The sequence below is a fragment of the Chenopodium album genome, chromosome 1, assembly GCF_948465745.1.
Source record: "Chenopodium album chromosome 1, dcCheAlbu1.1, whole genome shotgun sequence".
NCBI classification, from domain to species: Eukaryota; Viridiplantae; Streptophyta; class Magnoliopsida; order Caryophyllales; family Amaranthaceae; genus Chenopodium; species Chenopodium album.
Window position 1 is genome coordinate 34,163,246 of NC_137834.1, and position 23,431 is coordinate 34,186,676.

The 23,431-nt window shown below is 39.4% G+C and overlaps 1 protein-coding gene across 3 annotated transcripts in view; it reads right to left on the reverse strand.

The window, feature by feature from the left end:
• LOC145555393 (protein virilizer homolog) overlaps positions 1-23,119 on the reverse strand; it is a 40,644-nt gene extending 17,525 nt beyond the window's left edge. For all 3 annotated transcript variants that reach the window (XM_081617143.1, XM_081617139.1, XM_081617147.1), the window contains exons 1-7: positions 22,949-23,119; positions 22,609-22,697; positions 19,132-19,255; positions 15,017-15,676; positions 14,262-14,630; positions 14,089-14,193; positions 209-391 (exon numbers count right to left, since the gene is read on the reverse strand). In XM_081617143.1, the coding sequence (XP_081473269.1) occupies positions 209-391; positions 14,089-14,193; positions 14,262-14,630; positions 15,017-15,676; positions 19,132-19,255; positions 22,609-22,697; positions 22,949-23,044 (1,626 nt within the window). In that variant the 5' untranslated portion in view covers positions 23,045-23,119. The remainder of the gene's footprint in view (positions 1-208; positions 392-14,088; positions 14,194-14,261; positions 14,631-15,016; positions 15,677-19,131; positions 19,256-22,608; positions 22,698-22,948) is intronic.
• Between the last annotated feature and the right edge of the window lie 312 nt (positions 23,120-23,431).

Below are 23,431 nucleotides of genomic sequence, written 5' to 3' on the forward strand. Positions count from 1 at the left end.
TACTTTCAAACTATCCAAGATTTTAGAAAAGTATATTGCCTTGAGAGTTGAGACATCTATATAGGTATAGGAACTACAACTTCATGATCTCATATCGCAATACCCTGATTCTGGAAATTATTGTTTTTTCTTATTAACAGATTCTGGAAACAATGTTAAATAAATTAAAAGAAGACACTGAGCAAGAAGCTATACTGGAAAAAAATACCTTCAAAAGCGAGAGCAACTTTGCATCAATTTTCTGATGCAGAAAACGACAACTTGATGAGGCAATAAGTTTGCTAGATGCTTTGAAAGACAGCAAACCTTCAGGTGCTGCCACCATTAATGAACGGATGGCACAGGCTGTGGGAGAAGGATCCTCAACCCAACCAGATGAATTAATCATTTTCTGCATATACAATTGTCAACAAACAGAAACTAAGAATAAGTGCAAAATTACAAGAGAACTAGATAACACATGATAGACATCCATTTCCTAGATACTACAAGACATGCAGTTGGACTACACCAAAATTCAACAGAAAATAAAAAGAAAAACCATCCCTCCATTGATTTTTTGACACAGAACATAATTAAATCAACTGTATAGAACTTACAAATAAAGAAATTGCTTTTTTGACAGATAAAGAGAGTGAACACCTATAAACACAGCCAAAAGGTGCTAGTTGAGCACACAGCTCAACAACTGAAGTCAAAATATTCAAAATACCTACAGTGCCATAATGTAGTTCTATAATCTAAAAATTAACTGTTGTAGATTCATGATCCTTTTATCGATAAAATAAAAGAGTATAAATTGAGCACCCTAATGGTATATTTTTTTTACATCAAATGGACTTCACAAAATCTAATAATATAATTTAGAGTCAAATGGACCTAAACAAAACGATTTGATCAAACAGAGCAATTAATAAACCAAACTAGAACTGCAAGATAGGGCAAATAAGCATTGCAATCACATGTTATCACAAATGACAACCTAAGACTCCTTGTATAGGCAATATAAATCTAAAATAATCTCAAACCAATCTAAATAAATGAGAAAATATACACCTAATTAGACTAGGACTTCTAATAATAATATACATCTTTTATTTTACACATTAAATCACTATTAAGGGATTAGTAAAACTTTGACTCCTAACAAAACATCAAAAAGATACAACTTATCCTGATTTTACTAGGATTAGGCCAATCCTAGTAGCTTCCTAGTACATTGCAACGGACTACGTGGTACAGTTATAAGAATAGAGGAAAGGTTGAATGATTTGATTGATAGCTCAAAGGCTTGCGAAAAGGTTTCAATGGCTTGAGGCCATAACTCTCCAAAATGTTCATACAATTTTCTGCTTACTTTTCTATTGTAGACTTCCTCTATTAATACTATTACAATTGAGCATAATATGGACAAAAGCCTTAATTGCTAATTTACTACAATTTGTCAAATAGCTAGAGTTAAAAGAGCTAATACACCAAAACATGCTTTGCTGCCAAATCAGAGGGTCGTTGCTTGTGTATGTTGTGGAGAAGCGCCCTGTTGCTTTTGCTGTTCCTGTCCCTTCCTTGGTCTCCTGCTATACACTAAAATAGGTGGTGGAGGTTGTGGGTGTATCCAAAAGTGCCACCTTGTCCTCAAGGTGGAAACTCGGAAATTGCTCATTGATTGCTACGGCATCCTCCCATGTAGCCTCGAATTCGGGCGCACCAAGCCACTTGATAAGGACCTCAACTTTACCCTGCTGACCTTCCTTACGCCTAACCTCCAACACCTCCTCGGGCTCGATGACCATCTCCAATTCCGGGATCAATTGAATTGGGATAGTAGGAGAAGTAGGGACATCTCCGACCGCTCTTTTCAATTGAGAAACGTGAAAACAGGGTGAATACGGCATTGGTCTGGAAGGAGTAGCCTATAAGCGACTTGACCCACACGCTGCACCACCTCATACGGCCCATAAAAGCGAGCCGCTAATTTCTCAAATGGCCTCCTTGCCAAGGAATTTTGACGATACGGCTGGAGCTTAAGGAAAACCATGTCCCCCACCTGAAATTCTTCATCCCGACGCTTCCCATCAGTGTTTTTCTTCATAATTTGCTGTGCACGCCTTAAATTTAGCTTCAATTCCTCCAACATCAAGTCCCTTTCTTGCAGAATCTCCTCTACCGTTCCCAATGTGGACTGTCCTTTTCCCACTCGAATTAATATGGGTGGCTCTCTCCAGTAGACTGCCATGAAGGGAGTGACTTGTGTGGCGGAGTGTGGGGTGGTGTTATATGAATACCCCCCCCCCCCCGCATACATCGAAGATACGTTTCCAGCCTCTTGTTTACCACCTCCGACTGCCCGTCTGTTTGGGGGTGGTAGGACGTGCGACGCTTCAAGTCCGTGCCTTGCATACGGAACAACTCTCTTTAGAAAACACTCAAAAACACCCTGTCTCTATCCGTGACAATGCTGGTCGGAATACCATGAAGTCTGACCACCTCTTTTACGAACACCTCAGCCACCGTTTAAGCCTAATGAAATGGGCGTACTTGGACAATCTATCAACCACCACGAAAATAGTATCCACCCCCTTCGACCGTGGCAACCCTTCGATAAAATCCATACTTATGCAAGGCATCAGCCCAATGATAAGCCCAGGCCTGCTATACAGTTTACCTATGCTCGAAGGAAGACTAAATCAGCTGCATCTAACCGCTGAATGTGCTGGAAGAATGAGCTGGAATTTCTGTTACAAGTTTGTTAGCCTTAAGGGCAGCTTAGTAATTCCTTTCCTAGTTTGTTATTCTCTAAGGCAGTTAGTTTGTTTTGGCTAATTGTATTTAATAAGTAATTTTGCTTGTAGAAGGGGTTATGCAAATTATTAGCGAGTGAGCAAACTTGGAGAGATTCTCTTCCTCTCGAATGAAGAGTGATTGTATTGCTAGATTATACTGATCTTCAATACAAATATCAGTTATTTGGTCACATTTTCTGCATTTTTCCTTACTTTCATACTCCGTTTCAGCTAAGTTCCTAGCAAATTTGGTATCAGAGCAGTCTCGATTCTCGCCGGAGAAGAAGTTGGCTCGCTTGACTCATGCGCAGCGTTTGGATTTACTGGAGCGGGAGATTGCCGGAGTTCTCGGCCACGTGGCCCAGGAGATCACTGATGCTCTGGCAACGCTCAAATCCGACCTTACTGCCAGTTTGCTGCTGGAGCAGAGAAGAATCGGTCGGACAATCGCTCTCCCTTGGGAAATGGACCACCATATCAGTGGGACAACCCTTTCGCTGGTTCGCAACCACGTTTGGAGTTTGGTGATGGTGGACAATCGAATTGGAAGTTGAGGAAACTCGATTTGCCCCTGTTTGATGGCACGAACCCAGATGAATGGATTCTCCGAGCTGAGCGCTTCTTCCATTTTTACCGATTATCAGATGAGCTGGAGGCCGCGGTGGTGGCACTCGACGGCGACGCCCTGCTATGGTACCAGTGGGAACACAGGCGCCACCCGTTACTCACTTGGGAAGATTTGAAGAAACTTCTACTCTGTCGGTTTCGCACCACCGCCACGGGCACGCTCCACGAACAGTGGCTTGCTCACCAGCAGACCGGCTTGGTGGCCGACTACAGACGCCGATTCATTGAGTTATTGGCTCCGATTGATGGAGTGCCCGAGGAGATTGCGAAGGGACAGTATATCAATGGATTGAGGGAGGATATTCGGGTTAATGTTCGGATCTTAGATCCGGTTACCTTGGATCAGGCAATGGAGCTCAGCCCAAAACCAAGGCCCAATTCTAGCCTACCCAGTTGGAGAACCCCAAACCCGTCCTACAGATCCAACCCACAAACTACCTACCCAAATAACCCGAACCAAAACACAAACCCAAACCTAAACACTAACACCCACCTTACCCAGAATCGCACCACCACCCCATTTTCCAAAACAACCGGCGATATAAGGCGGTTGACGGAAAAGGAGGTCCAACGGAAGAGAGAACAAGGATTATGCTTCCGTTGTGATGAGAAATGGAATCTAAATCATCGATGTCGCCGCCGCGAGCGTGCTGCTCACGGTGGATGACAGCGACGAGGAGGATGGCGATTCTGGTGAGCTCGCTGCTGCTGAAATTGATACACCCGCACCTCCGCCACTCTCACCACCACTTGCGGTTAATCCGGGTGTTTCTCTTTGCTCGGTCATGGGTATTACTAGCCCTAAAACTATCCGCCTGGAAGGTGAAATCAATGGCGGCAAGGTTGTTGTGATGGTGGACCCTGGTGCGACCCATAATTTCATTTCAACGGCGGCGGCAAACCATTTGCAGTTACCCATTACTGAATCTAGGAGTTTTGGTGTCACGTTGAGGACAGGGGCAGCTGTACAAGGAGAAGGGGTTTGCGTTGGGGTGTTGTTGGAGCTGCAAGGACTCATAATCAAGGAGGATTTTCTTGTTCTTCCATTGCGAAATTCTGATGTGATTTTGGGGGTTCAATGGCTTGAAAAATTAGGGACTATTTCCTCCAATTGGAAAACACAGACGTTGCGTTTTCAGGTGGGTGGGGAGTCGGTCACCTTAAGGGGTGATCCTCAGGGGCACTCCTGCATCGCACTAAAAGCGATGGTGAAAACTATACAGAAGGCTGGTCATGGTGTGTTGTTGGAGTTTAATTACTTGGAGAATTCGAGGGAGGAGGAACCACATTTTCCAGAAGCTCTCAAGCCCCTGCTGACTCAGTTTCAAGGGGTGTTTCATATGCCCAATGGGCTACCTCCTCAACGATCGGTGGATCATTCTATCATCCTGAAGAGTGGAGCAAACCCAATCTCTGTTCGCCCTTATAGATACCCGCAATACCAGAAGGATGAAATCGAAAAATTGGTGAAAGATATGCTTGCAGGTATAATTCAGCCCTCTACTAGTGCATTTTCTAGTCCTGTTCTTTTAGTCAAAAAAAAGGGACGGATCATGGTGTTTCTGCGTTCACTGTCGTGCTTTGAATAAGGAGACTATTCCCGATAAATTTCCCATTCCCGTAATTGATGAACTGTTGGATGAATTGTTTGGTGCTACTGTGTTCACTAAGTTGGACCTTAAATCTGGGTATCATCAGATTTGGGTTAAGGAATCGGATGTTCATAAGACCGCTTTTCGAACCCACGAGGGCCATTATGAATTTTTGGTGATGCCCTTCGGCCTCACCACCAACGTCCTTAATGAATGACGTGTTCAGACCATTTCTCAGGAAGTTCGTCTTAGTTTTCTTTGACGATATACTTGTTTACAGCAAGTCTATGACAAAGCACCAAGGGCATTTGCAGCAAGTTTTGTCCACCTTGACTACACATCACCTCTATGCTAACCTAAAAAAGTGTGAGTTTGGGAAGGCTAAGGTGGCCTATCTAGGTCATGTAATTTCGGCAGATGGGGTAGAGGTTGATGCATCTAAGGTTCATGCTATGTTGGAGTGGCCCGTTCCCCAAAGTCTCAAGGAGCTCCGGGGTTTTTTGGGGCTTACGGGGTATTATAGGAAGTTCATTCAGAACTATGCTTTGATTGCTAGCCCTTTAACTGATCAGCTTTGTAAGGATTGTTGGGGTTGGACAGGGGAGGCCACTACGGCTTTTGAGGCATTAAAGGCAGCCATGACTCAGGCCCCTATCTTGGCTATGCCTGACTTCTCTCAGCCTTTTATTGTTTTATTGTAGAGACAGACGCATCAGGACATGGTTTAGGTGTTGTGTTGCTTCAAGGTGTTCACCCAATTGCGTACTTTAGCAATATTTTGGGTATACGTGCTAGGATGAAGCCCATCTATGAAAGAGAACTTATGGCAATCGTGTTTGCCATCGAGAAATGGAGACATTATCTTCTAGGAAGACAATTTGTGGTAAGAACCGATCAGAAAAGTTTGAAGTTTTTGTTGGAACAAAGAGAAGTGGGGCAAGCATATCAAAAATGGGTGAGTAAGCTGTTGGGTTACTCTTTTGAAATCCACCACAAACCCGGACCTTGCAACAAGGTGGCTGATGCTTTATCGCGCCAATTCTCACCAGAACTTTCTGCTGTAATCACTACATGTGGCTTGAGTTGGGAGGTCATTCATGGGTTTATTACCGGGGATCAAGTCTTGCAAAAATTGATCTCTCAGTTACAAAATGGGGAGGCTGTTCCTAAATGGTTCACATTAGAGAATGGTATTCTGAAGTATAAGGGAAGAGTGGTGCTTCCGAAGAATTCTGAGCTCGTTTCTCTTTTTCTCAAGGAATTCCATGACTCTCCTGTTGGTGGTCATGCTGGTGACCTTAAGACTTATCAGCGAATGACCGGGGAATGGTATTGGGAAGGCATGAGGAAGGATGTCTCTGAATATGTCAGACGCTGCCATGTTTGTCAACAAAATAAAACTTCTACTCTCTCTCCTCTCGGGTTGCTTCAACCTTTGCCAATTCCGGACAAGATTTGGGAGGATGTCTCCATGGACTTCATTGAGGGATTGCCCAAATCCTTGGGTTGGGATTCAATCCTCGTGGTGGTTGACAGGTTGTCTAAGTATGGGCATTTCATTCCTTTAAAGCATCCATTCACTGCCCAAACCGTGGCTCACAATTTCTCTAAGGAGATAATCCGTCTTCATGGCATCCCGTCTTCTATTGTCACTGATCGGGACAAGGTTTTTTTGAGTATTTTCTGGTCGGAACTATTTAGGCTTCAAGGCACTTAGTTGAAAAGGAGCACCTCTTATCATCCTGAGTCCGATGGCCAAACTAAGGTTGTGAACAAGGGCGTGGAGTCCTACTTGCGTTGCTTTATTAATGGGAAACCTAAGACTTGGGCTACTTGGCTGCCTGGCAGAATATTGCTATAACACCGCTTTTCACAGTGCCACCAAATGCTCTCCGTTCAAGGCTGTGTATGGGAGGGATCCTCCTAATTTGTTGCGTTTCACACCTGGTAGCACTCATGTCTCTTCTTTGGAAGATCAATTATTGGAGAGGGATGCTATCTTAGATGACCTTAAGTTCCATCTAGCCAAGGCTCAGATTTATATGAGGCAGTATGAGAATAAGGGCAGAAGGAGGTTGGGGATTTGGTCTATGTGAAGCTCAGACCGTATAGACAGCAGTCCTTGGCTAAAAAAAAGAATGAGAAACTTTCTCCGCGCTACTATGGCCCTTATCCTGTGATCCAAAGAATTGGAGAGGTGGCATACAAGCTTGACCTCCCTGCTACAGCTCGAATTCATCCCGTTTTCCACATTTCTCAGCTCAAGCCAGCCATAGGAGCAGGGCAGCAGGCTTCTCCCTTACCTGTCCAGCTCACTTCTGACTTGGTGCTTGACACAGAGCCAGAAGCAGTTCTTGGGGTGAGGACTACTCAGGCTGCTACAGAGGTCCTGGTTCAATGGAAGGGGCTGCCAGATTGGGAAGCCACTTGGGAGGACTTCACTGAACTTGACTGCAGGTTCCCTCACTTCCACCTTGAGGACAAGGTGAATCTTTGGGAAGGGGGTATTGCAAGGCATCAGCCCAATAATAAGCCCAGGCGTGCTATACAGTTTACCTATGCTCGAAGGAAGACTAAATCAGCTGCATCTAACCGCTGAATGTGCTAGAAGAATGAGCTGGAATTTCTGTTACAAGTTTGTTAGCCTTAAGGGCAGCTTAGTAATTCCTTTCCTAGTTTGTTATTCTCTAAGGCAGTTAGTTTGTTTTGGCTAATTGTATTTAATAAGTAATTTTGCTTGTAGAAGGGGTTATGCAAATTATTAGTGAGTGAGCAAAATTGGAGAGATTCTCTTCCTCTCGAATGAAGGGTGATTGTATTGCTAGATTATACTGATCTTCAATACAAATATCAGTTATTTGGTCACATTTTCTGCATTTTTCCTTACTTTCATACTCTGTTTCAGCTAAGTTCCTAGCAACTTATGTCTTCCCAAATCCTCTCCGGGATGGGCAGGGGTTGCAACAGCCCCGCCGGCGACTGTTGAGAGTGTTTGTTCCTTTGGCAAACCGAGTAGCTTCGAATGTAACTCGCCACATCTTTTCGCATTCCACCCCAAAACCAATCCGCTCCCATTTTCAGGTAAGTTTTGGTCTCCCCCACATGCCCCCCTTCCGGTGAATCGTGATAAGCTCGGAGTAGTGTTGGTTTGTACACCGAGTTCAGCAGAATTACAACCCGACTCTTGTACAGCAGCAGGTGGTTCTCCACCGTATATCCTTGGGGTCCCTCCCCTTTTTCCACCTCCTCCCTCAATTTCAGAATTTCACTGCTCTTTGCGATCTCATCCCTTAAGGCCTCCCATTCGACGCTCTTGGTGGCTATTAATGCCATACACTCGCCGGAGACATCATCTTCGCCACGCTGTGAAAGGGCGTCAGCCACCCTGTTGGCAACCCCGAGCTTGTACTGTAATTCGAACTCAAATCCCACCCATTTCTGAAATTCCATCCCGATCTCCCTTTGTTGAGTTATGTACTTGATATTTTGTTGGTCGCTTCGAATCACAAATTTCCGACCCAACAAATAGTACTTCCATTTCTCCACCGCTAAACACACCGCCATGAGTTCCTTCTCGTAAATCGATTTTCCCTGACCCCTAGGGCCGAGCACCTTGCTACCGACCTTCCCTCTTGCATCAACACCGCTCCGAGGCCAAACCCCGAAGCATCCGACTCCACAACAAATTCCTTCAAGAAATCGGGCATAGTGAGCACAGGAGCCGAAATCATTGCTTGTTTCAAGGCTTGAAACGCCTCGTCGGCCGCCGTATTCCACCCGAAATTATCTTTCTTGAGCTGCTTTGTTAATGGTCTTGCGATGTGTGCATAGTGGTGGATAAAATTCCTATAATATCCTGTGAGCCCTAAAAACCCTCTCAACTCTCTTAAGGATTTCGGTTTGGGCCAATTGATCATGGACCCAACCTTGTCTTGGTCCACAGCAACCCCTTCACAAGAGATAATATGGCCCAAATATGCAACCTTGGGCTTGCCAAATTCACACTTTTTTAATTTTTCAAACAGTGAGTGTTTTTCAAGAGTTGCCAACACCAATTTCAAGTGAACTACATGATCATCCTCACTAGCACTATATACTAGAATATTATCAAAGAAAACAAGTACAAATTTGCGTAAGTAGGGGCGAAATACCTCATTCATTAGGGATTGGAATGTTGCCGGCGCGTTAGTAAGATCGAAGGGCATGACGAGAAATTCGTAGTGCCCCTCATGCGTCCTAAAAGCCCTCTTATGGGTGTCCTCCGTCCGGACTAGAACTTGATGATAGCCGGCTTTTAGATCAAGCTTTGAAAACATCCGGGCCCCATGCAACTCATCTAGCAACTCGTCGATCACCGGTATGGGATATTTATCGGGCACCGTTTCTTTGTTTAGGGCCCAGTAATCGACACAAAAACGCCACGAACCGTCTTTCTTCTTAACTAATAGCACTGGACTTGAGAACGGACTAGTAGAAGGCCTTATGATACCCGCTTGAAGCATCTCCTCGATGAGTTTTTCAATCTCATCCTTTTGAAATTGCGGGTACCTATAGGGTCTCACACTAATCGGGTTGCTACTTTCCTTAAGGATTATGGCATGTTCATGTCCCCTAATAGGGGGTAGCCCTTTCGGACTATCAAAGACCACGGCATATTCATCCAACACACCCCTTAGAAATTCTGGCGGTCCATCTTCTTTCGGCCCACTCCTTGTTGGCTGCCCACTTCACCCTCAACCCGATTCATCTCCACTAAAATGCCCCCATCTTCTTTTCTCAAGGTTCTAATCATAGCCTTAGAGTAATTCCTGCCCTTGTCAAGCTTGGATCCCCTTTAATCACCACATCTTGCCCATTTAACGTGAAGCTCATTTCTTGTAGCTTCCAATTTGTGAGCACAACTCCTAGTTTCTCTAACCATTGAATTCCCATGATTACATCCGAGTTGCCTAACTTGAGAGGTAGGAAGTCCTCTTCTATTTCAATCCCATCTCCCAACTCCAACCTTACTCCCTTACATTGCCCTTTCCCTTTGATATTCTCCCCATTACCAAGGGAAACCCCGAAACTAAAGTTGCCGGACACGATCAATCCTAGACTCTCAATGGTTTGCAACGAAATAAAGTTATGCGTTGCTCCGAGGTCAATCATCACTATCACCGATTGGCCCTTAATCCTCCCCTTGAGCCTCATAGTCTTGGGGTTAGATAAACCCACAATAGAGTTCATCGAAACTGAGGCGGGGGTCTCTTCATACTCCTCCGGGGTCTCTAAGGCCGTCAACTCACCTCCATTTTCATCTTCCTCCTCCTCTACTAGCAACATGCTGAGCACTTTAGCCCCACATACATGCGTGGGCCCGGTCCACCGACCATCACACTTGAAGCATAGGCCCTTGGCCCTCTTTTCTTGCATCTCTTTCTCGGTCAAACGTCGAACATTACCACTGAACTGGGAGGCATTTGGGTGCGGTCGTGTTGGTGGATTGGTTTACTGATGCCATGGAGCTTTGGGTTGTTTGGTTAGGCTGAAAAGTGTGGGTTGGGTTACTTTTACTAGGGTTGAAGGTTTGAGGGGGTAGATTGTTGTAGGCTAGGCTGGTGGTGTGTTGGGATTGGGCCAACCCAAACCCCAATATAGCTGAAACGGGGCTCCTATTAAAATATGAGTACGGCCCGGGCTTGGTGAAAACCCCACCCATCTTTTTGAACCCGGCAACCCGATTTCTCTCCTCAATCCGCACCGCCAAATCCATGGCCTCATCCAAGGTAATCGGGTTCAGCATCCTAATCTCAGCCTTTGTTCTCTGGTATGTTAAGGAGTGACGCGGCCTTCTCGATGAACAACCTCCGGTACTCCACCACGGTGGTGGTCTGCTACACCGCCAGCCACTGCTCGTGCAATGACCCGGCATTAATCGGCCGGAATTGGTTCAAGACCCTCATCTTCAAGTCTTCCCACAGAATCACCGGTCGTCGGCGATGCTCCCACTGGTACCATCTAAGCGCGTCCCCGTCGAGCGCCACTACAGCCGCCTGAATTTTCTCCGGTTCAGAGAGCTGGTAGAATTGGAAGAACTGTTCCCCCCTCAAGATCCACCCATCCAGGTCCGACCCGTCGAAGGTAGGCGTATCGAGCTTAAGGAACTTCCAATTGCTACGGTGGTCCTGGTGATTTTCGTGGTGGTGGAACCCTCCTCCCAAGTTAGCGAATCGGAGACCGTTGAAGCCCCTGCTCCCAACGGTTGTTCGTGAAACCCTCTAGTTCCGTGCGGCGACCCGTTGTAGCCACCGTGTTGCTACGGCTATTCTACTTCCTCTTCCCCCACTACTAGTTGCGTCGGCGGCCTACCTAAGGCCTTAAGAGCGCCTCGAATCTCGTCCAGAACCTTGTCCTGCCGGCTTGTTGTCATGGCGTTTTGTTGGGTAATTTCGTTCCGGAATCGATCCATCCGACCCTCCATCACTTGTCTGACCTTGTCAAGGGCCTCTTCTTGGCTCCTCTTTAACGTTTAATGTAGTGAGTTTTCTCCATCACCCAATTTTTCGAAAATTTCTTCCACCCTCTCTTCGAATGCAGTCACCCGCTCCGGCGTCACTGTTAATGGCGTCGGAGGCATGCTCGCTCAGATACCAAATGCAACGGACTACGTGGTACAGTTATAAGAATAGAGGAAAGGTCGAATGATTTGATTGATAGCTCAAAGGCTTGCGAAAAGGTTTCAATGGCTTGAGGCCATAACTCTCCAAAATGTCCATACAATTTTCTGCTTACTTTTCTACTGTAGACTTCCTCTATTAATACTACTACAATTGAGCATAATATGGACAAAAGCCTTAATTGCTAATTTAAGGCAATTTGTCAAATAGCTAGAGTAACCACAGTTAAAAGAGCTAATACACCAAAACATGCTTTGCTGCCAAATCAGAGGGTCGTTGCTTGTGTATGTTGTGGAGAAGCGCCCTGTTGCTTTTGTTGTTCCTGTCCCTTCCTTGGTCTCCTGCTATACACTAAAATAGGTGGTGGAGGTTGTGGGTGTATTGCATACATCAAGCGTCCTTCATAGCCCAACAACCCTCGTACCAAAATAGCCAAATAACCAATTCCAAAACAACAGCATATAGATAGCAAAATGATGATGTTAACTTTGAGTATTGACCAAAGCCACTCAGATCCACGTCACCTAATCACACAATATTTACAAAAATGATTTTCTACATCTGAAATTTTGTTGTTGTGGCAATAGAATCTTTTAATCTTATTTTGGTAGTTTCCTACCCATTTTGATATTCTACAAGTACCAAAATCTAGTTGCTGTCCTTAAGACACCATCATACCCACTTTAGTAGTTTAGAAAAGTTCAATACATTTTAATTCACACCCTTAAGGCCCTAACAAATAAAAAGACCTTGAACAAGGCACAGGAAACAAGCATCTTACAAATTCTCCTTAGAACTTGAAAACATTAAGGTCACGTTTAAGTAGTCAGTTTGACATCTTATTTACTATAATCATCACATGATAGTTCAAAAAAACTGACATTTTGACCCTAACTTCATTATTCATGTCACTACTCACTGCATTCCATATTGCCTTTGTTTGGTTGGGAGCAAGTTCATGAGAAATTGGAGGTTTGTCTACATGAAACCATTTTTTCAAGAGTTTGGTGTAAAGAGGTTTGTATAAGCGGATACAACCCAAAATTTAAATTTTGAAGCAGAGAAAAATTGCACCTTAAACTGGTATTTAATATTATTTACATGATATTTGAAAGGACAGAAGTAACAATAAGTTTCCCTATAATTATTAGTGAAACATATAGAGCAATTAGCTTTACTCTTTAATTATAAATTGACTTGGCTACCCGATAAATTCTTGCATGTCCATTTCTTCAATAAAAATAAGATCTGGTTAAACAAGTTTGGAGATCAAGGTGAGCTTAAATAGAAAACTATTGGTTTCCAAGTTCATTGGATTTGAAAAATTGTTGGTAAGTGAATTAGAGAAGATAAGCAAAGACTATGTCACATGAGACTGCTTGCAGTTACAATATAATCAATCGGTTTCATGGGTTACAGAAAGATAAAATCAATTGAGTATTGAGACACCAAGAATGGTGGAGAAAGAGCCAAAGAGAAGACAAGGAACTGAATACAAGGGAAAACGTGAAAATAGAGAGGGAAAAAAATAGAAAGGTCAAAAGACGAGAATATAGGCTAAAATTAGGATGGGCTAATAATTGGGATATTTGCCCATTCCATTGTATTTGTTTTAAGGGAATTACTCCCCCCCCCCCCCCCCTCCCTATTTTTATAATAACTTATATTTCATTTCTGATTTTCTCATTATTCCTCTTTTCTTTCTTTTCCTTTTTATTTATATCTTATAAGAAGTATGTATTAATATATTATCCATAATTATCTGATTACTCCATCACTAAATAATGCACCATTTGCTTTTTCACGATCTCCAATGCACTACTTTGACCATGAATATCTTTAATCGTGCATACTTAAAAATTACAAACAGTTGATATTTTGAAAATACATTTTGAGACGCTTCCAACAAAATCTCACTTGACAATATTTTCTTTAATATAATAGTGAAATATTATGGTCAGTTTTTAATGTTTGAACTTAAAATGAGAAATAGTGCAATTATTTAGAAATGCAGGTAAATTATTTTTATTGAAATTAAATTAATCTATTAATGAAAAATCCTCAACAATAAATTAAGCTAATGTCCTTATTGGTCATTTATGTTACCAAACTGATAATGAAAACAGCTAGTCAAACCAGCTATATCAAACAGTCAACTGCTAACCACTCAGACACACGTAAACAGGACAATAATTGGAACGACCAAACTTTTTTTTTTATTCCATGACATTAGTAAATTAATTATCAATGTACTATTACTTCTCACTTTGGATACCAAAAAAAAAAAAAACTATATGCCACCATTGAATACCAATGCAAAAGCTACTCTGGCATACAAAAAATCTAAAAAAAAATCTTTAAGATGGAATAATGCCTACCCTAGTAACACCCAAAAAAAAGAAAAAAATTGAACAACTTGATACTAACCAAAAGCTTCCTTAGCTGTAACTTGGCGTTCATTAACAGGCTTAAAGTCGTCGGTGTAGCATTACTGTCACCTGAGAGTCCTCCCAATATGGATAACACTGCATACTGCCAATCAGAATAATGAGAATAGCTCCTTGTATCATAATTAAGCGTTCAGAAGCCAGAAAATATACCTCATATCTTGAAGCAACTTCATAGAAACGCAACCGCTGAAGGATATAAGTTGCCAATCCAGCAATATCATGCCGTTGTTTTTGCATTACTAACTTTAACAGTTGGCTATATCCCTCACTTACACCAGATGGAACATTTTCACCTTCACGAGGCCACCAACCTAAGAAACCTTCACACCCAATAGAGTATCGAGTTGCTTGTTCAACAGCCCCAAGTAGCATCAAAGTTACAGTCGCACTATTTTGCATTTCTGAGCTAAGAAAATGTGCCAGCTGCTCCATTCCTCCACCATTTACATAATGAAAACAGCTTTCCTTTCCCGAGCATAGAATCAGAGATAAACTCAACCAAAGAAGTACATTATTACTCTGGAATGAAAGGAAAATCAATGGAAGAAGGGATAAGTCAGATGTCAATGTATCAAAGAATCAACAAAAAACTGTGTATAGAGAATTAATAAAGTGCAATACTTCCCATTCATGATATTAAACAACGCCCAAAAATATAAGAGAAGGAAAAAAGCATCTCCCACATTTTATAAATAATATAATAAGCAAAGGTGGAAACAAGGATTGCAAAAATATTGGTACTGTGAAATTTGAGAAGTACAAAGAAGCATCTGGATTCTGGAAGCATAATATAATTATATGTCCTCAAGCAAAACATGACCATGGAGGAGGGCAAAAATTCTAAATCATTAATATCCAATCCATTTGACAAGACTTTCCACACCATTAGGAAAATCATACTTTACCTGTGATAAATGAGGATGTCCAACAAATGCAATATCCCTATTAAATGGGAAATGCTGGAACAACATATCCACCAAATCTTTAGAAGTGGCTAAATCAGCTTCAGACTCTAGAAAACTGCACTCTACCAAAAAATCTCCATATACATGACCTGCTTCAACATATCTTTTACAAAGATTGAAAAGATTCCTCTGAGCCTCAGTGAAAACATGAAAAGATTCTTTCGCATTTGCTAATGCTTCCAAATTTAACTCTTGCAGCATGATTCCAGCACTAACCAAGTCATTTGTGAAGAAAGATGCAGCTGATGAAGTAATTATAGCCATGACCTTCTGACTTATATCACCAAAATTTGGTATATCCAGTACCTTATATATAAGTTGCAAAAATTGCCTCATCTCTACAGAAATATCTATTGCTGGAAGTATTGAAGACAAGGCCTGCAGAGAGGAAATTGCATCCTCAAATTTAGGATTTCTAGAATGTAATAGAGGTGGCAGGTCCTCAAGCTTCGCCTCAGAAGAAGAAACAAGATTCACAACAGAGTTGTCCAAGTCAAAGTCAACATTAAATTGCCCAAGATCTTCAGCTGTGTTTCCATATACAACCAAGCTTAGACTTCGATAACTGCCCCTCACAACCAAATGATTAGTCACCACAGCCTGACAAACCGTAGCATATGTCAGTAACAAGAAGGTTATTCTGAAAGCATGTATGTTTCTCTTTTTTTATTTTAATTTGGGGAAGCGCGGTGGGGGTGGGCAATCAAGAATTAATAAAACTCATCAATAAAGAAGATGTGCCAAATACCAAACCCATGTCCACAAAGATAAATGAACGGTATTTTGGGAGGGAGGTACACAAGAATGAATACATTTAATCAATAAAGGAGATGTACCAAACACCAAACCCATGTCCATAAAGAAAAGTGAAAGGAAAACAAGAATAGTGCTTCAGCAATCCTAATAAGGGTGATTTAAGGTCCAGGATACAACCAAAAATGAAATGAATAATAACATTTAAACGGAATAACAAACCAGGAGAATAAACTATGTGGGAAAGAGAGTGACAGAATCAAACATAGAACAATAAGCCTAACTACCTCTAAATCTCTAATTCCTTGCCATAACTATTCCAGACATATATTTGATATCTTATATGGACATGGACGCTTGGCTGTAATCCTTCTAATAAAAATAACACTAAAAACCTTGATGTGTTTATGATAGATAGTTAAATACAGCTAGAATAAAGTGTAAGTAGCTTAGACATTATGGGGGCACTCTTTTAAGATAGAACTTATTATATCCTCAATGTGCAAAGTAATGAAGTTGCTAATTGAGAGCCTTTTTATTATTTGAACAAATCTCCCTTCAAATATTTAAATGGAATTTTACTTTGTAGCATAGATACAAGATATGTTGATGAGTAATTTAACAAGGTAAAGAAGATCAAATGTTCTTAATTTTGTAACGTTTCAATGGCTTCATGACATAAGAATAGATTATAATTGAAAAATTCCTAAAAACATAGTCGGCCAAAAGTCTAAATTTCTAAATTCCACACGTACATTCAGGCACAAGAGCCTTACAAGTTTCAAGTGCATGAAAACTACAAAGTTAAACACTTATCATAAAAATTATGCACCCCACCTTAAGGCATCAACCACAAAGTTGTCACAAAAATATGTTTGATCAAAGGCGTTTGTCCTTAATATCTTGTGACTCATACATTTACGTTATATAGAGGTGACTAAGCAAAAGCCATGATGGATAAAGAAGAAACCGTACGAGACTAATATCAGCATTCACCATTACATTAACAGCCATGCTTTTCCAATGCTACATATTTCTATACACTCCCTTCTTTATCCAAATAGGTTGAATTCAAATGTTAAACTAGCTGGTACAAACCACAATAGCATGCCACATGACTACCGAGCACATTTATCATAGAAAATGTTTTATTTTTAAGATTAGAAGGGAGCACAATTGAAGGGGGAGGTAAGGAAAACACTCAAATGAACTTTATGAAATTTGATTCCCAAACTACAAGGCTTTAAGGTTGGGAAAAATGCCACTACTCCCCACCCCAATGGCTCAACCTCATTTCTCATAGGATATTCATAGACACTCCAACTCTAAGAGTTTAAATAAGCCCTTAACCCATAATAAACCTTCTTGAGAAACATAAAATCAGAGTTCTAGCTTCTAGCTCCGAAGAAGGTGACACGGAATAAGTATTAGAGACATTGTTGCTCATACTTCTAAATTTTCTAATTGGAAAAGTAATACTTCCTCCGTCCCAAATATTGCACCACGGTAAAGGGACACAAAATTTAAGAAGAGGGGAGAGATAGAGAGTAATAAAGATAGGGTCCATATGATGAGGAGAGAGAACAGAGAACATGTGCAAATAGGGAAAAATGATAAATTGCAATATTTGTGGAACGAAGGAAGTAGTAGACAAGGTGCCCTTAACCTAAGGAATGAATCCTAAATGGCTAAACCTTAAGTACGAAAAAAGGTACTAGATAGCCACTACAAAGCACTACAAAAGGAAGTAACACCCATTATAAGATCCTTTTCCAAGTAATCATATACGAGAAGAAACATATTTCCTTACATATTAACCGACTGAAGATAATACTTACAAGGATTCTCCAAAATATTACTTCCTCCATTTCCATTTACATCCAACACTTCCAATAAACGAAAAATGTCACAATACTTGCAAGACACCTTTTAAAAATACTTTATTTTGCCTAATTCACAATTTTACCTTATTTAAGCAACTTAATTTCATTTAATTAACCCTCTCTCTCTCTCTCTCTCTCTCTCTCTCTCTCTCTCTTCCTCTATTTTCACCAACATCCCAATTAACCACCCACTCTAACCTCCACCCACATCACTGAAATCAAACCCCCCCCCCCACCTCCACCACTCTTGCCGAAACCACCGTCAACCTTTACCTCGCCAAACCTCTACCCACCTTCACCAAACCCACTGAAACCACCACCCACCTTCACTATTTTTTCGCCAAAACCACTAGATATTCAAATCCTATAAACTTCACTCAGCAAAACTGGCCAAACTACAACCACCATTTTCCATGAATCGAGTAAATGGGGTAAATTCAACCTGTGGTAGTTGAAATTTGCTTTAGAAACTTCAAAGCCCTTCACCATTGTCCCCAAATCCATTACAAACCGCATATACTTCATTAAGCAAAACCAGCTATTTTCCATGAATTAAGTAAAAGAGCTAATTCCAACCCATGATGGTTTAAATTGATAAGAGGCTTTGGAAACTTTAAAAGCCAAACGCCCAAACCTATCCACCAAGAGGTTAAATGTAACCTAGTTCATACTTCCTTACTTGATTTTTTCTCTCCTCTAGTGGTCATGAAGGTGGTGATGGGAAAAGAATGAAAAGAAGATGGGTTATTTTCACGATAATAGTAAGTCATTCAACCTTTTTTTTTTCTCCAAAAAAAAATTGAACGGTTTTCTTTGACGATAGTAGTTTTAAATTTTTAGTTTGTGTGCAAAGGTGTGTGCATTTGCTATCAATGTCAAGTCGTTGATTTTATACATTCTTTTACGATGATCTATGGTGCAATGGTGCTTGCAGATGTGGGCATTAGTGGTGGCGACGATGGTGGTGGAGGTGAAGGTTTAGAAAGTGTTTGGTAATTGGTAGAAAAGAGGTTATGGAAATGAAGGTTTTACTTAAGTTTATTAAGTATAACTCAACTCCACTCTCTTAAAATGAGTGAAATAGTGTGTTTAAATCAAATGATGGATTTTGTTGCATATCAAAATCTTAAATGCGTTAATTTTACTCACTAAACCACACATTGTTGATCCAAATCAAAACACCAAAAACTATTACGCATAAACACTCTAAATAAGGAAAATGTAAACAAAATGCTAACAAAATGCTTAGCTTTATTGTATCTACTACATCAACATATCAATTTATTTTAAGAGAATTGTCATTTCACTATAAATTTTAAAACTATGTCAAATGCTTCATTCTAAAAACACGACTTTGCGTGAGAAGACTTACGTGAATGAGCACATATACAAATTTACAAAACGTGAAGCATTAACTACCTCAACTTCAAGTACATTCGATGATGAGTGTGAATATAGAAATGGTTGGCAAAGACGCCTGAATCTCGCTTCCCCTTCACATTGAACAAATACTTCCAAAGCAAATGAAGGAGGTGAAGTAGCCCTGGAAAAATCAACATTAAAGACAATAATATTCACCATTAATCATTCATGGGAAAAGACACAAATGTCTATAAGATAATTACTACTTCAAAACTAACTTAGAAGAGTAAGTACTCTCTAAGTTCGACTAGCTTAATACTATAGAATCTTGTTCATAGGACTGCATAGAAAAAGCCACTGGACAAAAGAAAAAAGTGAATAAATTAAGAGAGACGGAATAAAACGGGTGAGTACAAGAAAAAGGTGGAAAAGGTAAGAAAAATATTGTAAAAGGGTTTAAAATGCAAAATGGTGCGAATTGTGTTAGGTGGGATGGGTAAGATAGTAAAAAAGGGTTTTCCAAAAAAATAGAACAAGTAGATTTGAAACGGCTCACAATGGAAAGAGAGACGCACTTTAAGTAGTTAACTAGTGAGTAGCCTGGGTTGTAGACGTGCAATCGATAATTTTTTATAAGTCTTTTTAAAATTGTAGTTGTCAAACTAAAATTAAGTTTTTTTTAGTATATTTTATTTTAATTAAACCTTGTGGTTTGCACTTATATAATTTTTTTTACATATTAATAACATATTTGATAATTGGCTAAGATGGTGAAATGGTTATTGTTGGTATACGAGGTTGTGGGTTCGATCCTCCTTATCCTCATGTTTTTAAATTCAATAATTTTGGTTGCTTGGGTGATGTGTTATGTGGCATCATAAGATATTGAAAAGATGGTGTGGCACGAACAAAAAAAGGACTACGTGGCACATCGACGTTCTCGGGAACGCCTTTTAATATATAATAAAGATAATGCAAAAAAATGATTATAATAAAACTAAAAATAAGAAGAAAAGAGACAACTAATTATTGCCTTCTAATACATTTCGCTACCAATTGCATACATGGAAACATCCACGAGATGCCACCTTTTAGACTAAGACATGGTACCCATATGTGATGGACCTTAAAAAATTACGTACTTTATTTGAATTGTACTAGCCCACTTAAAGATGTTCGCTACATTAGATAAGTAATCTACCAACATGTCCTACTGATTACGATGTTTACAATAAATATTCCTTAGTTAAATTTAAAAAATTAAAAATAAGTTATATCCGATTAATTTACATTTTTCAAAAATTAAAAAAAAAATTAAAAAAAAAAAAAAAAAAAAAGGAAAAGGCCACAAATGAGTAAAAATAGGTTTAATAAAATAATTTCAATGTAAAAAAAAATGTGAAAATAAATGGACCTTAGGCTCTATTTTCTTAAGTCCCCACCTAATTTTTACTTATTTTAGATATCGTAAGTTCATATTATAATTTCATACTACCTCGATTTTTTTTTTTTTTATGCAACACTTCCTTAAAAAAACTGGACTTTTTAATGCAATACTTCCTTGAATGGAAATATACTACACTATTTTATTATAGCTCTCTCATTTCATAGTTCCTTGAATGGAAATATACTACACTTTTTAATGCAATAATTCATAATTTTTTTTTTATTAATTCTCTTTTCTCGCCTCACCTTACTTTACAAAAATATTACTATCTCTATCCCAATTGACACGCTTTCCTTATCGGACCGTCAAACAAAATTTTACCTTTTCAAGGAATAGTCCACTAATCTATTATATTTTCTCTCACTTGTTATAGTTACTACTTTTTTCCAATTTTTATGAAAATAATTAAAAAATCTCCCCACTTCCACCAACAAAAGTAATGGCCCTCACACCACTACAATAAAAAAAAAAATTACCCCACCACTAACTTTTATATAATACTAAATTTAGCAATATGTAAAACTCTGTGGCAATCAAACCGTGTCAATAAGGACAGGGGGAGTAACCCACTTTTTTTTTTAGTTGACACATTTTGATTTTGGGCATTATTCACATAAGTTCTATTGTCTTACTTTTGTATTAAGTTAACATAGTCATATCAGTTAGATTCATCTCAACATCTATTTTCCATTTAACAATTTTTTATAATTTTTCTAGCACATAAATAACGATAAAATTTAAACAATTAGTTGGCTTAGTTTGCAAACATGCCTAAAGGAAATATGTTCATTAAAATATAATGAAGTAGATATAAGAAAATTTCAAGGTAAAAATGGGTGTTTTATTTAACTGATTTTCAGTTGAATTTATCTAAACTTTTCTAGAACCTATTATTGCTTATTTTTGTTGTAAATTGAACTTGGATTAATCTAAATATTTATTTTCTTAAAATAAAATCATTAAAAACTAATTTAATTTGATTAGTTTATAAAAAGTAGTGGAAATAAGGTGATAAAGTTTAAGATCAAGATAAATTCAAAGTTTGGCGCTCGATTCTACCTCCACCTAATTTTTACTAAATTTAATTCTAACTAGTTCAAACTTCACGAGTTAAAATAGTATATTTTTAACCTATTTACGGTCTAATAAGTTTGGATAAGGTAAAAGAAAGTCTTATAAGTTCATATAAAATAAGTGAAATTCATGTGATAATTAATAAGACTTTGGTTGAACACTATACTTTAGGCCATGCTTAGGCCAAGTGGTTAAGTCAAACTAGGAAAAACATAAGAGATTAGAGGTGATGTAAAAAAGATTAAGTGTTGATAAATAAAATAAGATGACATAAGAAAAGAGAAATGGTGAAAGTATTACCCTTGCACGGAGGGTAATTGGTAATAGTTACCTATTGTCACCATGTAATCACTATTACTCAAAATCAGGGCAATGGTTCTCCTTATACTCACTCCCACCACACCATCACTACATAATCTCCCTGACAATTACGGTTACACCAAAAATATCTCATTCCCTTCTTATAAATACTTATATTTACTTCCATTTTCTTCCGTTCGACTTTTATCACCCTGTTAACAAATTACCTTAATACCTTAATCCAAGCATGCCCTTGAAGATGTTAAGTTGATAAGCATGCCCTTAAAGATGTTAAGTTGATAAGCATGCCCTTAAAGATGTTAAGTTGATAAGCATGCCCTTAAAGATGTTACGTTAATGAAAATTGAAAACAATGTTGCATGATTATTTGGTTTTCTTACATCCAAACTCCAAAACACTTGATTCGATTTGTGTTCACTTTGTTGATTGCGATGGATAAAAAACTCTCAATCCTTCAAACTACCCTTGTCACTATCTCTATGTTTCCGCTGGAAAACACATCAAAAACCCTTGACCTAACAAACTAAACCTCTACACTAATTTCGAATTGCATTTTCGAAGTTACGAAAACAAACACGAAGCTAGTAAGTACAAATTGTCTTGCAGGAGAAAAGCAATTGATTAGCATTGAACATTACAATCAGGAAAAAGCAAAAATGAAAAGAACGAAAAAAGAAAGAAGTCATATATACCCCAGAAGAGAGACGGCAGATGAAGCCGACGACGCATTTTGCTCCAAAAACTCGCAGGCAGTAATCACAATAGGTTCAGCAAACATGACCTAACAAAAATCAAACGGCATAAATCACAAAAATTGACAAATTCAAAAACTTTAACCAAGAATCAATTCGAACCTCCAGCACATATTCACCATATAAAATCAAATTTATAGTAATTCATAGCAACCCAAAATCCCCAAATCACAAATTTCTTGGTATAAAAGTGGCGGGAAATATGGAGCAGAAATCAAAAATAAAGAAAATAATAAAATTGCAAGAAGGAAGAAGAAATGGAAAGAGAAAGAGAAGTTACTTCGTCAACATATTCGTCTAATTGAGGGTGAACAAAGGTTTGAGCGAAGAGCACACAGGCCCGTCCCTGAGGCAGTGCAGGAGGGGCGGCCGCCATAACTGTATATCCAACAAGAGAGTGAGAGGAAGAGGACGGATCCACGCTATTGTTTCCGGACTGCTCCTTATACAGTAAAAATAATTCAGTACGAGTACTTTTTTTAATTTACGGAAACTCAAATACGGAGTAATAAGCTAACTCAAATTAAAAAAAAAAATAATAATAAATAAAATTACTCCGTATTTAACTAAGGTTAGTTATGTTCTCGTTTAAATAAGTGTTACTCCCTCCATCCATGAAAAAACGACCCATTTGACCTAATTTTAGTCCAAAAAGAATGACCCATTTGTTATTCTCAACATCTATTAAAGTCACAAAATTACCAATATATCCTCAAATATTTTTGTCATGTAGCTCATTCTCCCTATTTTACCCCTGTATTTT